Here is a 17,144-nt window from a genome sequence, read left to right as displayed (position 1 = left end):
TTAAAAAGTCACAGCACAAACTGATTTTATTCTGTAAACCATCTGTTATGGAGGGTCTCTGGCACTCCCCTCCTTTAAGCACCGCAGCATGGCTAGGGAACAAAGCCTCCTCCCCACTCACCCCCCAACATGTCTGCAGAATAAGAGGCCATTGTGAGCAGCAATCCTTAGGGGGAGACAGCCTGCAGAGTGCCCCGCGGGAGTGGGAGCTGGCTTTGGGCTGGGAGACAGGTCTCCCCAAGCCAGAACACCACCAGCCACTCCAGAACCAACCCCCTAAACACCACCAGGGTCACAGCAGCCAGCACAGCCCCAAGGCACCTCTGCCTCCATCACCTTTCCCCTGGTGCCGGGGCAGTGCTGACCCCAAGGGACATCCCTGCCAAAGGACCCGAGGGTGCCAACGCCATTAAGGACTCCAAGGCAAAGGTCAACAGGGAGGTGGGGGGAAGCAACCACTCTGCACCCCAGGGCCTGGTGGTGGTGCTGGGGAGGGGAGGGAGACAAACACCCTCACTCCATAGCGCTCCCCTCTGGTGGGGTGAGGAGTGCTGCTGAGAGGCTGAAGTGCCAATCACACCTTGAGAAGAGCCTCAGAGCTCCGTGGGGGAAGCCCACGGCCAAAGAGGAGGAACAAGACCCTGCCATGCACAAAATCCCCGAACGCCTGCTGTGAAACTCCCCCAAAGCAGGGATCCTCTTTCCCCTCCACGCCTTGTCCCCTGGAGCCGCATGGCCCGGCTGCTAACCCAGCAGGGATGGAGATTTCGTCATCCCGCTGCCTCCACCCAGGCTGAGCATATTGGGACCCTGGTGTGTGTGTGGTGGTGGCAGGTAGCAGCTCCTCCTTGTGATGTCCTGGCACTGGAGGCAGGAGCCAGGCTCTCTCCTCACTGATGCTTTTTGATCCCATCCTGCACGGTGGGAGCAGCTGGCTGGAAGAAGCCGGGGCTGCAGAGGCAGCGGTAGGCGAGGAGGTGCGGGCCCAGCGCGTAGAGAATGTTAGTGAGGAGGAAGACCCACCAGACCTCCTCCGGGGTGCGGTAGGGATAGGGGGTGCGGTGGTGCAAGGAGGAGCCCACGTGGGAGAACTGGGCCTGAAATGCACAAGAGGGGCAGGGTGAGAAGAGACGCTGCCCACGCCACCTGTCCCATGAGCCCCCCCCAGCAGCCCCTCCCTCTGCAGTGAGTGGGAAGCCCTGGCTGATGGGGCCCCAGCCCCACAGAGGGGAAGTGACTTGGCTAAGGAGCAGTCAGTGGGTGCCAGTGGACAGTGCTGGCTCCCAGCCTTGTGTGCAGGCCCCAGGTTCGAGAGGACGGCTGAAGGGAAAGCACCTTTGATTCTATCGCACCATGGAGAAATCACCAGCAGAACTCACGTCTGCAAGACTGCAAGAGCCAGATGCTCCCAGCTCAGCCCCAGCAACTTGCCCAAACAACAGGGATGGCTTCTCACACTGCTCCACACCCGGCAGCTCCACTGCGAACAATGGGGGCAGGGGCAGGTTCTCCACTTAGAGCCACAGGGGTTGCTGAGGGCTGATTTCCTTTCAAGGCCTGGCCCCAGTTCCCCATCCCCGCAGCCTAAATGTCACAAGAGGGTTAAACCCTGTTCTGCATAAATCCAGCAGGGCCAAGAGCTAGGGATTAAAGAGGGTAAGCGCCATCCTCACGCTCCAGGGCGTATAAATGCATCAGCAGCTGAGGTCAGGAAGGAATTGCCTTGGTAAGATAATGGTACACAGCCAGGCACACGATGGGGTTTGTCCCCTGACAAATCCAGCACTGGTCCCTGTTGGACCAAGGGGTTTGGGCTAGCCAGCACCGGGCCTACACTAGGGCAGCCGTGCCCATGCTGATAGCAGGGCTGCGTGCTCCCCCATACCCTAGTGATAGCTACACGGACCGCTGGCTCAAGTCTATTTCTGTGAAACTAATCCACGTCCGCCATTAACATCCGTTGAGAGAGTAATTATCAGGCTCTGCTCGTTGCCATAGAAACTGCTCCACATGCAAACCCAGGGACAGGGGAATTGTGAGAGGTCAGAACACACTTGTCCAGGAGCCTCGTGCAGGGGCACTGGCCTCGTGACACGCTGGCCCTTTGATGCGCTGGCTCTGCGATGCAGGTGCCCTGCACTGCCTGTGGCTCCCGCCTACAGAGACAGCTCGGCGCATTCTCTCGCTGAACCACGGAGTGTGGCTAGCTAGGCAGCTCAATGCAGTGGCAGCTGCTGCCTGCAGTTCAGAGCCCTGTGCCAGCCCAGGGGAGGTGTGTAAAGGCTGCTGGGACCGTGGCCCGAAACCTAGGCCTCCCCCGAGACACTGGCTCAGGGAAAGATCTGGCACTGAGAGCTGGGTCTGCGACTCCATCTCAGTGGCTTCTCGCCACATCTCTGAAGAGGGGCTGAGTGGAACACCAGGGAGAGGGGGGAATGGTAACTTTCAGAGCAAACTCCTGCTGTGGCTTGAGCAGAGAGTAATTTCCAGGTGTAAACAGGGGCAGGCTGTGGTTCCAGATCATCATGTCCCCGGTCTGTCCCCTCCCACACCCATAGGGAGACCCGCACACGAGAACAGCGCAGAACACCAGGCAGGAGTTAAACGTCCCTGCAACTATGGACAAAATAAGAGGGATAAGCCTCATTTTAATCTCCTCCCCCCGACTCCAGAGCGGGAGCCAGTGTGGCTTTGCAGTGAGGAGAGCCTGGGTTCCCAGCGTCTGTGGGATCCCAGTGGCCAGGGGCTGAGTCCTCCCCTTGCTTTACATTGGACTGAGTTAAAGAAAAAAAAACCATCAGGACACCTGGCTTTTATTCCTAGCTCTGCCGCAGACTGGCTGGGTGCCCTTGGCCCAGTCACCCACCACCCCCACCGCCTCCCATCTCTCCCTAAACTGTGAGCACCTGGGGGCTCTCACTCTCCGTCGATGAAGCCCCAGCAGAATGGGGCCCTGTTCTCATCTGCGGTCTCTACTCCAATACACCTAACGACAAGCCCAAGATCTGCTGTGCCCCAAGGAAATCCCAGCCCCGGTCCCTCGTTACCTGCGCTACGGCTCCAGCAAACACCAGGGCCCAGTCGGGCAGCCACGTGCAGCCAGGCCGCAGGAGCCCGTAAATGCCAAGGCAGAAGAACGGGAGGACATAAAACACGTAGACCAGCATCTGGCAGCGAAGGGAGAGAGGTCAGCACGAGCCTGAGCAGGGCACTGCCAGGGCAAACTCTGAGCGCAGGGCAGGGACTGGGAGAAATAAGGAAGCGAGTCCAAGAACAGAGGTGGGGCTGGACCAGAACCCTGGAAGCAAAACTGCCCTGGGCTTGCAGGAGTGCCCAGCGGGATGCTCCAGATCTCAGGCCCCCAGAGTCTCCTACAAGCAACCCCAATGTTCCCAGGCAGTTAAAATAAATGAATAAGCAGCACCCTCTCCTAAGGGATTTAGGTGCACGAGTCTATACACTCCAGCCTCCCCCTGAATCTCTCTGGGTCTGAATTCCCTGCCTGGATGATGGGGAGACCAATCCCGCTATTCTCCCACCCTTTGTCCGGTAGCCTCCAAGGACCTGCACCGAGAGCAGCAGGACCCCAGCAGGCTCCGCACTCACCTGCACTTTGGGGTAGGCAACGGGGTCGCGCAGGTATGGCTCGTACTGGTAAATGTAGTCGAAGCAGGAATCGGATGGACAGTCCAGGACCACCTGAAGACACAAGCAGAGTGCATGAGAAAGCCAGCTCTGATCCTCCCGCCACTGACCCCTCACCCAGTTGCCCCCAGGAGATAGGGAAAGCACGGGACAGCCAGATCTGACAGCCCATAGCCACTCCTCACGCCCCCATCAACCCCATGCCCAGTTGCCCCTATGAGATAAGCAGAGTGCATGGGAGATCTGGCCTCTGCCCCTGCCCCTCCCACATGCCCCACTGACTCAGACTTTAAGGCCTTCTGCACATCGCAGGCCCCCCTCCCCCTCTGGCCCCGAATAGAGCCCAACCCTCTGGCGGAGTCACCAACTGGCCAGCCCTTACCAGCCCTCTAAAGAATGTGAACATCGCAGCCACCATCAGGAACAGGATCAAACCCAAGTCCAGAGGCCGCTGATACAGACTCCTCTGCTGCTCTGCCGCAACCTGAAAATGAGCAGCCGCTGTGGGTGTCAGGGACTGGGACGCTGGCCCTTTAAGTGGGAAACTTGAACGGGCCACATTTAAAAAGCCAGTTCTCAGAAACCTCGATCCCGAACCAGCAGCCCCAGGGGCATCCAGCTCAGGGCAGGCAGCATGTCCTCCCTTTGAATGGTGGATCCATTCCCAGCATCAGCACAGTCTGCTTTTAAATGGGCAGCGAGCAGCGGGAACTTCCTGCCAGGGCTGCTCCGGTTACGATTCCAGAGAAAGGCCCAGCTCGGCGGCAAGGGAGGGGGGGTGAGGATGGATGGGGCTATGTTCATCCTCCATTCAGATGCAAACATCATTTTTAAATTAAAGTCTCTTAAAAGAATAAAAGGGGGGAGATTTCCCCCACCCCGGGGTTAAGGACAAAGGGATCTGCGCCGTCCCTAGGCAGGGCAATCAGACGTGCCCAGGCCCTTCTTCTGTTCATGCTGCAATGGACTCACACCCACAACTCCTGCCGTGTTTCTCAATGACCGGTCTGTGGACCGGCACCAGTTCCTGAGGTCTCCTGGACATAGTTTAGGATGGCAGCAAGCCAGTCCCTGGTATCAAAACAGTTGAGAAACGCTGGGCTAGAGGACAGGGCCAGAATGGGAGGCAGGATACCTGGGTTCTGTTCAGTGATCCCGGGCCCGTCTTGTCTACTCAGGCTGGAGCAGGGCCTGTCTCTCACCATGTCTGTGCAGCACCTGGCACAACAGGCTCTGGAAAACGCCCCCAGGCCTAATGGTGCCAAAGCAGCACCTCTGCTCAGCTAGCGAAGGGAGCGGACAAGCCTGAGCGGGTGAGACATACACCAACCAGCAGGGGACAGCAGCGCACAGACACATTCACAGGTGGAGAGTTTGCACTAGGTGGTGACCAGATGTACCTACTGTATTTTCCACTCCAGGCATCTGATGAAGTTGGTTTTAGCCCATGAAAGCTTATGCCCAAATAAATGTGTTAGTCTCTAAGGTGCCACAAGGACTCCTGTTCATTCTACTATAGGGGCAGTCTCGATATTTGGGGCTTTTTCTTATATAGGCGCCTATTACCCCTCACCCTAGTTTGTACCCGGCGCCAAAAGCAACCGCATTTTGCCATCCCGCCAGCCTGGCAAAAGGGTGCCAACTGTGCATGTGCTGAGGGATGGGTAAGGGATATGGGGCAATTCCTGCCGGGTTTGCTCACCAACCCCTAGCCTCCAAAACGGGGTTTTCCCCAAACAACGATGTAAAATACAGGGCTGGAATATGGGAAAAAAACATCAGTGGCTTGAACCCTAGCCAAGCTCTTAGCTCGGATGGAGGCCAGTGGTGGAGAAGGGGTACCCGGCTCTGGGAACAGCACCCCAATGCTCTGTAATGATCACAAGGGGCCAGGAGCTCTGTGTCCCGGCCCCAATGGAAGACGTCACCTGCAGACTCTCTAGCCACAGGCAGGGCGGTTGGCTCTGCACAGGCCCAGGGCACCCCCTGACCAGTCACCAACATCTGCCTCTCGCAGGTCACCTGCCCCAGCTGGGGATCCTCAGCCCACCGACCCACCTACCTTCTCAGCAGTGCAGCAGGGAAGGGATTTTGGCTGGCTGAAGAGTCTCATTCCAGCCCAGATTGGGATCAGGATGTAGGGCACGTTGAGCAGGAAGGAGGGGCGGATCTCGGAGCTGTACTTCCCTAAGAGAGAAGAGTCCCCAGTTGTGCATGCAGCAAGACCAGCCCTAGAGACTGGCGCCTTTGGTTAACCCCATGCAGAGCGCATAGCAATGCCCCACTCCTCCCACATCCCCCCTGTAACATTCCACCCCGACAGGATGGGAGAAGGGGGTTCCTGCCCCACGCACACCCCAGCTTCACTGCCACCAAGGGGGCCCGTCAGTGCCAGTTTTAGTGATGCACGCAGGACTTGAACCCGCGGCTCTGGGGTGAGTCCCTGCAGAGGCAGAGTGGAGCAAGGGCAACGTGGGAAGGGCAAAGACCGACCCCCATGAGACCAGAGCTCAGAGCAGACGGTAGCTCCCCACGGCTTGTCACCCCTTACCTAACATGGTCCCAGGCAGGAAGACAACAATGCTCATCATCAGGGAGCCCAGCCAGTAGAGACCCAGGGTCCTATAGTTCTTCCTGGGGAGACAGTGGAAATTCAACACCCTCTTGGAGCTCAGATCAGCCTTTCCCACCTCACCCCATCACTCAACCCCTGCTGCATTCATAGGTTTCTTCCCCTCGCCTGCTCTCCTGGGTTAGTGGCAAGGTGGGGTCAGCCCTCCCATGTCACACCGTGCGGGTTCAGAAGGGCACTCCGCCACCCCAGAACAGCCCCCCCTTCAACAACCGCTCCTTCCTAGCAGCATACCAGCACCGGAAGGAAATTGCTACCCTGCCTGGCTTCCCACCACCCAGCATGCCCTGGCTACAGGCCCTCACCAGCCCAGGAATTCTTCCTCACATCGGCTCCAGCCGCTGCCCATTGCTCACAGGCTGCTATCAGCTGGGCAGGGAACATCCATGCCCAGAGACTCCCTCACTCACCCTGGGAGGACCTGGGCTGCTGCCCTGTACTGACCGGAGCTCTCCACTGCTCCTGCACTAGCATCAGATGCCAAGAGGGCTGAAGTTTGGGTTGGTTACTCAGCCCGGGTCTCCGTGCCCATGGCCGGGAGGTCCCCCAAGAACAGGCCCATGCAGGAGATCCCTGCGGCTTCCAATCCTGGCTGGGACCTTGTGCAAAATACTACTGGATGGCTGACTATTGTTCCCCTAGCACCCCCACTTGGCCCCCTCCTGACTCTTCCAGTAAAAAGTAACCCCCACTCCCCTCCGCCCACCTCTTGGAAGCAGTCATGCAATGCCCTGCAGGTGAGAAGCCCAGTGATTGAACAGGAGATCCCAATCGGCTGCAGCCCCAGTCCCCTCTGACCTTTGTGTGATGGCCATGATCATGGCAAGGTAGAGCAGGTAGTGCACGATGCCGTCCCAGTAACAGATCATGATGCCGTAAGCTGTGCGTAGGTACGGTTCGCCCTGCCCACCAGAAAGGCATCAAGTCACTTTCCCAGCTGGGCATGACGACGCAGGCTCCAGAGATGGACCCACTCAGCCCAATGCCCACATGTGCTGGCCCCCATCTGGTTCCTCTACCCAGGGGCCAGTATGCCTCCCTGCTCCCTGCCGGACATGGGGAGCTGCGGGTGGCTTAGGAGATGGAGCTGTGCCACACACAGCTCATTTGAAGGAACGAGGGCTCAGCTCTCCAGCGCGGTTGCTTAGACCTGTGCCAATGAAAATTCCCTTTGCGTCGGGGGAAGTGCCTGGCCGCAGGGGATCAGGCCCATGGTGTTTGTAAAGGAGCAGAGATGGGACGCCATGGGCTTTGGCCAGGACAGAGTGATGTTCTAGCCTCGCAGGGGGCATCCCACTGGGAACCCTGGGCAGGTGATGGCAGCCAGGGCAGTACCTCCTTCAGGTAGAACTCCATGAAGCCGCTGATGTAGCCATCCTCCTCCAGTGAGATGATCAGGTCGATGACGGAGGTGAAGGAGAACACTGTGAACACTGCAGGCGGGGAGAGAGGGAGGCAGGCTCACCTCTGTAGGGGGCCCCGGGGCTGCCCTGGGCCCCCCAAACACAGGCCTCTCCCCAGCTCAGAGGGGACCTGCAATTGCAGTGATAGGTCTCAGCCTCACCTGTCAGCTGGGGAATTCTCCGCTCCCCAGAGCATAAGGGGCACAAGCCAGGTGGGGCAGGCACAGGGTCTCTGGCTGAGTCCATCCTGCTTGTGGGGTCAGCCCTGGAACTGCCCTCGATTCCCTTCGGTGGCAGACTGGCTCATTCATTGCTGCTTTGGCAATGGAGACCCCGTCCAACCTCACTCCCCTGCTGCGGTGCCCCCACAGCCTCTTGCCGCTCCCTGCGCAGGCTGGGGCCAGTGTGTGCCAGCTGATGTGAGGTTTTTGCCAGGCAGGCACCTTTCGCCTGGGCCCTCCCCACACACGGGCTGCCTGACAGCCGTCACATGGGAGCAGCCTCCGGTCACTGGCAGCCACGGTGAGATCTGGGCCTGGCTTGTGTTCTCCAATGTCACTGAGCATCTTCTGCATCATCCGGATCCAGTGGCACCTGCCCTGATGCAGCTTCAATTTCCCTGAACCTCGCCCACCCACCTGCTGCCTACCGAGACACAAGGCTCTTCCAACCACATTGGCTTGCTGCCTCTCTTGCCCAGGTAGGCGAAACTGGAGACAGGAGGGGGTCACTAAGAAGGGCCCCCCGGCCGAGACTCACCGTAGAAGAGGGGATCCTGGAAATGGCTCCATTCGCCCAGGAGATACACTATCCAGAACAGAATCAGCAACACCAGCACCCCCATCACCGCGATAGCCACTGGGCTGCAATACACGCCAGCAAGGGACAGGTCAGACTCTTGCAGCGTGATGCAAGGGGTTGCTGAGGGCTGGGCAACCCCCCTGCCCAGCTTCTGGCCTGATTAACTGCCCCATCCCCCATTAACACCGCGCTCAGGGCATGGAACCCATCCATAGAGGAGACTGAAGACCGTGGATGGAATCAATGGGAGTTTTGCTATTGAGTTCAATGGGGCCAGGCTTCCCCCCCACCCCATGCCTCAGTTTCCCAATGACCCTGTTGGCCGAGTGGGAAAGAGGCCACAGTCTGGGTTCTGATCTCACCTACCCCTGCTGAATTCCAAGGTGTTACTCTAGATTTGTACCCATGACAGTTGGCAGAATCTGAGCTCTGCACCCTCTCCTGTTCCGTGGCCCTGGTAACAAACAGGGCCCTGTGGCTTAGCAGATGGCACTTTTGGGGGGCTCGTCCAGGCACAGGCACAAGATCTGGTGAGCAATTTTGGGCATCCAACTTGAGACACCTGAAAGGGGCCTGTGTCCCAGAGGGTCGGTGCCCAGCACAGTCTGACCAGTTGGCCCCTTTAACATGCTGGGATCAGACTGATTTGACAATCTTAGCACCCCGGTGCCCCCGTCCCCCCCCATCACGGCTCGTTTACAGTAGGCCTGGCGGGTCAGCTGACATAAATCAGGGTAGCCCCACTGACTTCAGTGCAGCAATGCTACTTTACACCAGCTGAGGATTTGATCCCAAACAGCCAGAACATCAGCAGGGATATTTTAACCTTAGCCTGGGTTTGAATCTTCAGTATTTTAAACCAGAGGAAGGAATTGTCAGCGCCAGGAACAAGCCACCATCCCGGGTTCACACCCCCTTCCCCTTTCATTTTACAGCACATTGCCAGAGAAAGAAACACCAGCACCCGGCAGACCAAGTTCAGACAGCTGACTGACTCCCCAGGCTCTCAGCACCACAAGCCCTGCGATCTGCATGCTGCTCCCTCCACACTAGCAGGTTTCACCCGCCTCGCCCAGGCAAGGGCACCTAGGAAGCTAATTAATGCCCTGGCACTTCGCTGTCTAGCAGCCCCCGGGTTGCCGGGCTGACATTGGGGGCAACACGTCAAAGGTGAAGAGTTGCCGCATTCGAAGGGTTTCAGTGAATGGCTGGGGAAGTGTAGGAACAGCAGCACCAGCAGGGACAGGTCAGAAGACGCTTGCTTGGGCTGCTGTGAGGCCCTCTAAGGACAGACACCACGTCAGGATTCCAGCAAAGCCCTGGGCTCCCCCAAATCAGCTCAGGCTGGAAGGAGGCCTCCCAGCTTTCCGGGGGCAGGAGGGATGGGGACAGCAATCGGCAATCCCACGGAAACGCATTTCAGACCCCGAGTCCTAACCAAGCTGCCTCCTCCCCAGAGCTCTGCGCTGCATCACGAACCAGGCAGTATGGGCACCCGCGGAGCAGAGAGGGGACGGCCTCACCCCATATCACACAAAGGCACCGAAGCAGGGAAAAGGCTTTGCTGGATGAATGCGGCTATGAAGGCAAATGCAGAAGGGCTCATTCCCTGGCTAGTGCCCTTGGCCCGGGGTCTAAGCGCACCTGGAAGAGAACAGCTCCCCCTAGGGAGATTCAACCCTTCCCGGAGGCTGCTCTAACTCGCCCCAGGAGCCAGGCAGAGCCCCAGGAGGTGGGGACCTCAGGGGTGTCTTAGAGTCCCCCTCTGCACCAACCCATCCCCAAGTGCAGGAACCAAAGGTGAGGCCTCAGCTCTTGCAGCTCCAGTCGTGCCTGGAGTCCCAGTAAAGTACAACTGTCTGGCAGGGATCCCTTGGCCAAACCCATTGGGCGACAGCTCCCAGCTGGGACCCTGTGTAGCTGCCTCCTTGGATGGAGGGAGGGGACTCTAGCAGAGCAAAGGATCCTCCTGCTGCCTGGGGTTTTGCTTTTGGAAGGTGGGGGCAGGAGGGGCTTTGCCAACAGCAGCCGCTGGATGCAGTAGGGTTCAAAGTACAGCCAGCCTACGCTAGGACAGAGGGTAAGTTGCAGGGAAATCCATCCTGAGCTCTCTTCTCCTCTCCCAAGAAGCAATTTCATTAGTTGTAAGAGCTACAGGACCAGCCCAGCTACTACTTTTGCTTTGTGAGCTATAAAGCTGAAAATATTAAGGCATTTTCCACTAAAGCCTTTAACCCTGCAGCAAAAAAAGTGAAAGTCACTGTGAATTCTGGCCTTCAACAGGGGACGTTAACAGCTTCCACTCCAAAAGTATCACCCATCAGCCAGGGAGCTCATCTGCAGCCCACAAACTCCACGACAGCAGAGGACAGCAGTGCATACAGATGAGTGGAGTTCAGGCTAAAAACCTGGGGTGTGGACTAGTCTCTGGTTATCAGGGGTGGCTCCAGACACCAGCGCTCCAAGCGCATGCCTGGGGCGGCAAGCTGTGGGGGGCGCTCTGCCGGTTGCCGCTAGGGCAGCAGGCAGGGTGCCTTCGACGGCTTGCCCGCGAAAGGTCCACTGGTCTCGCGGCTTCGGTGGACTTCCTGCAAGTCCTGTGGCTTCAGTGGACCCTCCGTGCTTGGGGTGGCAAAATGTCTAGAGCCGCCCCTGCTGGGTATATTTAAAGCAGTCATGCTCCAGTATTGCAAGAGGCGGAGAACAGTTTGTGCCTGGCCTTAAAAGGTAACCCCCAAAATACGAGTGATGGGGAAGATGTGAGCAAGGGTTGTCTAAGGTGGCTACCCCGCCACTGTCATTATGGACAGGAGTTACAATAACACCCACAGGGCCCCCAAGAGATCAGAGCACCATTGTGCCAGGCGCTGCACAGACAGACCAGGCCGCAGGCCCCAGAGCTCACAATCCCACTAGATAAACACATGCTGTTTCCCCATCTTTGTTCCAGGACTGAGGTCTTTCCTTCCTCCTCCCTTGCTGCCTTGTCTTCATCAGCACAGGGGCTGGCTCTGTGCAGCACCCAGCATGGCGGGGTCCTGCGCAGGCTGAGGCAGGACTGGAATTCAGATCAAAAAGGCAGATTGGCACAGGTTTTGTTTTGGGCTTTACACCGCAGGGCGATCACAGCTGGGTAGATTCCAAAGCCAGAAGGGACCCTCGGGATCACCTGATCTGACCTGGGTAACACAACGCCGGACAACTGCCCCCAAATGTCTGGGGGGAAAGACTAGCAACAGGTCCTACAGCTGGGCACCCAGCCCTAGGGGTACACGCCAGGCGCCAGGGAAGGGGTTGCAGGGGGCAGAAACAGGGACACTCTCCCGCTCCCAGCGCCGGGCTGTTGCAAAGACTCCCCCCGCGATTGCACCAGGCAGGGGACTCAGGCGGGGGCGATCCTGGAAGCCCAGGACGCGCAGCCCCAAAGCCTGCGCACAGCGCGCAGCGAGCGCCCCAGGTAGCGCGGCGCAGGCCAGGTACTTACTGCGCCAAGGCAGCCCCGCAGTTCAGCGCGTAGGACACAGGGAAGGCGGCGAGGGACAGGCCGATGGCTCCCGGGACCGCAGACACCTGCATCGCGAAGGGGCCCCGCGGCTATTCCGCTCCCCGCTGCGGCCAGAGGGAGGCGGACAAACGTCCCCCGCTTGCGCCCGGGCAGGTCAGTTGCCCCGACTCCAACCCAGCGCGCAGCGCACGATCCCCGGCCTCCATGCAAAGGTCGCAGACTTTCGTCCCCCAGGGCGACCTTTCGTGCCCAGCCTAAGTCAACACGGCGCGCTCCCGGGTGGAGCTGCTGGCCCGGAGGCGGAGCTGGAGCCTTTGCCCCGCCTGCAGAAACAGTAAGATCAAGACAGAGAGGCGTCTTCCTCTCCCCGGTTAGAGCCAGGCGCTGGGACTCCTGGGTCCTATCCCCCCTCTGCACTGGCTCCTTAGACAAGCCCAGTCAGCCTGTGTCCCCCCCCGCCCGGGGCCTGGCCTGCTAGAACATTCACGCTGGGCTGCCTGGCGGTTCAGTCAACCTTTGCCAAGTGCTCGAGCAGCATCGGGAAGACAAGGGCTATCGGAGCAAGAGGCGGTAGGAAAGAGCTTGGAAACCTGGCGGCCTCCTTAGCCAGCTCCTGCGACCACCACCCCGTTAGCAGGCAAAACATAACCCCCGGCAGGCACCTGCCACTGCCTGCCTCCAACTCACCAGGCGCCCACCAACCTGCGCTGCACTCAGAGCCAGCTAGGCTATTTGTGTTTCAGTTGCAGAGAAGTTCATATCTGGTTAGCAACAGCCCACCTCTGCCCTGCCCTCGCATCCTGCTGGTACTGGCACCTTCTCCAGTGGCAGTTAGAGAAGCAGAGAGCAGATGGAGGAAGCTGCAACACTGATGCCTTCAATAACACTCTTTATCTTCCAAGATGGCAGCAGCATTGCTCCACACTGTCCGAACAATTGACAAGGAGAAAGGGCTTCACAACAAAGTGGCCTGAAGTGGTCCTAAGCACCATCATCTCCTCACCAAATAGAACCACTCCTACCTCTTGGGAGGTGGTGTCTTTTCAGCTGAGCTCATTTCCAAGCTGATCAGCTACAGCTTGGAAAGAGAGACTGGGTACAGAATGCTGGGCGCCAGTATCTGTGCCCAAGAACCCCTCATTTTCCTGTTACTCCCAAGACATGCCATCAGGGCTAAGTTGCTCAGATACAATTGCACAAATGTGCCCGCTAGAGGAGCTTGCAATGTAGAATGTTGAGCTTCCCGATTTTGCTTACATAAGGTTGTCCTTAGCAAAAGAAATTTCCTTAAGTCCGTGAAACTTATTGCCAAAGGATGGCTTTGAGAGAGAGAATTTAGCAAAATTCAAAGAGGGATTGGACATTTATCTGGTAACGAGAATAATCAGAGTTAATGGCAGTTAATGCTAATGGAAAGAGTTTTGGAAGGGCAATGAAACCTCATTTATTAGGAGTTAAGCCAATTTCTATTAGGACTCAGGATGGGAGGAATTATGGCAGGAAATTACCTCACTTCTGCCTACTATGGGGCTTCTTGCACCATCCTCTGAAGAGAATGGATATTGTACTAGATGGACCATGAGTCTGATCCAGGCTGGCAGGTCTGCTTCCTCCTTTCATAATCATGAGGATGAACATCTGACAATCCCTCTCTCTCTGGCCCCAATTTATTCCTACTCTGACTTCACTGGATTTATGTCACAGATGCCTCTAGGTTCTTAAAAGGATGCATTTGGGTTCCTGGCTGCTCCCTAAATGCTCTCTCCCATGGAAGTGACAGCCTAGAATATTGCATCTCTTCACCCTTGACATCTTACTGCTGACCCCGATAGTCTGATTACATCCCATTACTCTGTAACTGCTCTATAAGTACTTTACTGACAGCATAAGCTGCAACCCAAGCTTCTTGCTGACTGTGAATGAGATAACACAGCTTTGGTTCAAGAACATAACCCCCTCCCACCCAAAATAAAAGTCAGAAAAAGCCTGAAGGTCAACGTCCTCCAGCAGGGAGACAAAAAGACTTATTTCAGTAGGTAATCAAATCACTTTGCCATGGCAGTGTAGGATTGCTCCTTACTGCACATCGAGTATCCAGGGCTGGAGGCCCTACTTCTGTCCCTGGGAAGCTCTTTCCACAGTCTAAACCAATCTAGAAAGTTTTTCCTCCAATATGCAGCGTTTCTTCATTTAATCTCATTAATATTGGGGTTTACATATCTCACAACTTATCACTGCAGTATCTGAGCTCGTCACAAACATTAACGAATACACCCTCATAGCAAGAAACAGCTCCATTGTACCGATGGGGAAATGAGGCTGATTCTTGTTTAAGGTCACCCAGGGAGCCTGTGGCAGATGCCAAACGGAACCCAGATGTCCTGAGTCCCTAGCCAATGCCTTAACTGTAAGATCATCCTTCTTCCTTGTTTATTAGCCCCACCAAATAGACTGTTTTAAGTTTATAAACAAAGGGATCACGCTTGTCTCCTTGAGATTCACATGTAAATGCTGTTCAGGAAGACTTAAGATGTACTCCACAAGGTGTTTTGAAAAGCTTGGTGACTGAAGCATTTTCTTCTCATTCATCCTGGAAATCTGAAGCATTCAAACAGCTCAAGAGAAAAACCATCTTTTGAGAGAGAATAAAAAGCCCATGAAAGCCACCACTTTTTACATGCCTTTGAGAGAATTTTAATCAGCAGTGGTAGAGCAGGTATTTCAAGGTCTCTGTTGAGGCAGGCTCTTTCCAGCATGATTGTGACCTCTCCATTTAACCTCTCTTTTCAGACACTGAGTCAATGCCAGTTGTTGGGGGAGGGACCTGGTTGAATGGTAGCATTTAGTGTGTGCCAGAAACATTCCAAGAAACTAAGTGCTGTTTGTCAGACATTCATAAAAACAAAACTACTGGCATATGACCTTTCACCTTGCATCCAAAAGCTTTCCACCTGAGCCGTTGTGTCATTCCTTTGCTCCATCACGATTCAGAGTCCCTGGATGAATGAGTGGTGGTGCACTTTGCCCTGCACTGTTTCATTGCTTCGTTATGCAGCAGCAGAAGTGGAAGTTACTTTGCATATGCCCCGAGATGACAATTCATCTTATTAACCAACAATTCAAAGTACAGGCAGTTGTACATGCACTGATTAATTTGTCTGTGCACAGAGGGAATGCAGCTCTGCCCCACCTCACACATTTGTGGGGGTTTAGTGTTTGTGAAAGGTACTAGATTATCAGCCATAGAGGCCAAAGTCCCATTTGCTCCCACACAAGCACAGAAATGTAAGCATCCCCCTAGCACTACACTACCCAGAGGGATCCCACCTGGGACTGAGAGGGGAGTTTGATCTCCCTGGGCCATCCAGCGGTTAAAGCAGGGGTAGACAACCTACAGCACAGGTGCCATAGGTGGCACACAAGCTGATTTTCAGTGGCACTCATACTGCCTGAATCCTGGCCACAGGTCCGGGGGGGCTCTGCATTTTAATTTACTTTTAAATGAAGCTTCCTAAACATTTTAAAAACCTTATTTACTTTACATACAGCAATAGTTTAGTTATATATTATAGACTTATAGAAAGTGACCTTCTAAAAACATTAATGTATTATTGGCATGCCAAACCTTAACTTAGAGTGAATAAATGAAGACTCGGCACATCACTTCCGAAAGGTTGCCGACCCCTGGGTTAAAGTGTGTAACTTTACTTTCTGACTGTAAACTCCTCAGGGAAGGGACTGTCACCATCCAGCACCCACTGGCACGGGGCATGTGTCCTGCCTGGGACCACTGGCAGCTCTCACAAGTACTGGACAATAAAGTAAAATAAAAAATGAGGACAGGCACGTACCTTGGGTTCCAAATTTAAGTACTTCAGAATTACAAGTAAGGAATCTTTCCTGTATTCTAATTATCCATTTGAACAGCAAAGTACCAATACGGCTACCCCTTGCTAAAAATGTGGTTTCACATGTCTCTGTCCCCATGCTATGTTCAGCAGGGAGCTCTCCTCCTTATAAATGAGAAGGGGTGTATGGCAAGGCATTCTCTGTGGGGTTCAAGACTCTGGAACGTGCTCTGCTTTGGTTAGAAATAGACCTGGGCACACTAAAAAGATAGTTGTTTGGTAGGATTTGGGGAGAAGGCCGAGGACGTGCTTCCTAGATGATAAAGAGACAGAAAGGTGTTTGTGGAGGTGGCAGGCTGAGCTCCCGTTGAATTGATCAATTGATGCTGCTGAGATATAGATGTTGTGTTAATGGTGCATTTGGTGTTTTTAATTATTTAAACTGAAATAAATAAAAAAGTTGAGCCAGAGATGCCCACACAGAGGAACAAACCTTGTGTCAATGTACAGGGTGATTCTGAGAAACAAGGCCATTGACATATTGGTGTGTGTTGAAAAAGAGGAATACAGAACATCTGCCAACAGAAGAGCGGATAGAAAAAGCAGGGTATACTCACTGAGATTTGCAAAGCATGGAAGAGTGAAAACACTTGGCAGTCTCTGCAGCACTTGATTAGCTGTAGATATTTCACCAGCTGTTTAAAACAGGAAACCTGCAGAAGCACCAGTCTGCACTGCCTTAAAAAGACATCACTAATGGCTGGCTACGAGGGATTCTCAATCTATTATTACACCTATACTTGAAGTGAACATTCTGATAATGTGCCCATGTCCACTGCAGCCATCCCCATGGCTATGGGACTGGGCCTTCAGCCCACATAGGTAGTCACTGGAATTCAATGCTGTAAGGTAACTTTACGAAGCCCAGGTGACTTGAGCGGCAAGCTCTGTTCCCTGCGGCGTTTTTGCTCTTTCATAAACGTGGAAACGTTGTTAAGAAGTTCTGCTTTGTTTCATTTACAGCCAAAGACCCAGCATGTGGAGAGGAGAAGCAAGAACAGATCAGCACACCCCAAAACTGTGAGGTCCATAAACTAATTGGATCAACTAAACTCCTCAGGAAAGCTTGAATATCACAGCAGCCTTAATAGCTTTGGGAGAAACTCAGCCTCACCAGTAGCCTGCCAAAATTTCCTACCTTTATTACCTAATGTTTCATAGTTATTGCCCATGTGCTGATTAGCCCCATCAGCTGCAATACCCCGGTGTGCAAGCTGTAATAAGTGCACCTGTTACACTGGTGTATATCA

General features: G+C 55.1%; 1 protein-coding gene across 1 annotated transcript; it reads right to left on the bottom strand.

Annotated features, from left to right (window-relative positions):
* On the bottom strand, positions 1–12,319 carry TM6SF2 (transmembrane 6 superfamily member 2). Its single transcript, XM_032799673.2, has 10 exons — positions 11,966–12,319; positions 8,440–8,543; positions 7,613–7,710; positions 7,076–7,179; positions 6,197–6,279; positions 5,708–5,832; positions 4,028–4,129; positions 3,607–3,699; positions 3,048–3,167; positions 1–1,097 (listed from the first exon to the last, which is right to left on the bottom strand). Exons 1-10 carry the CDS (start codon positions 12,055–12,057, stop codon positions 891–893), a joined length of 1,128 nt encoding a protein of 375 aa, XP_032655564.1. The 5' UTR covers positions 12,058–12,319; the 3' UTR covers positions 1–890.
* Between the last annotated feature and the right edge of the window lie 4,825 nt (positions 12,320–17,144).

This window comes from Chelonoidis abingdonii, chromosome 11, assembly GCF_003597395.2.
Source record: "Chelonoidis abingdonii isolate Lonesome George chromosome 11, CheloAbing_2.0, whole genome shotgun sequence".
Classification (NCBI taxonomy): domain Eukaryota; kingdom Metazoa; phylum Chordata; order Testudines; family Testudinidae; genus Chelonoidis; species Chelonoidis abingdonii.
The sequence above is the reverse complement of the archived record's forward strand: the minus strand, read 5'-3'. Positions and strand labels throughout refer to the sequence as shown.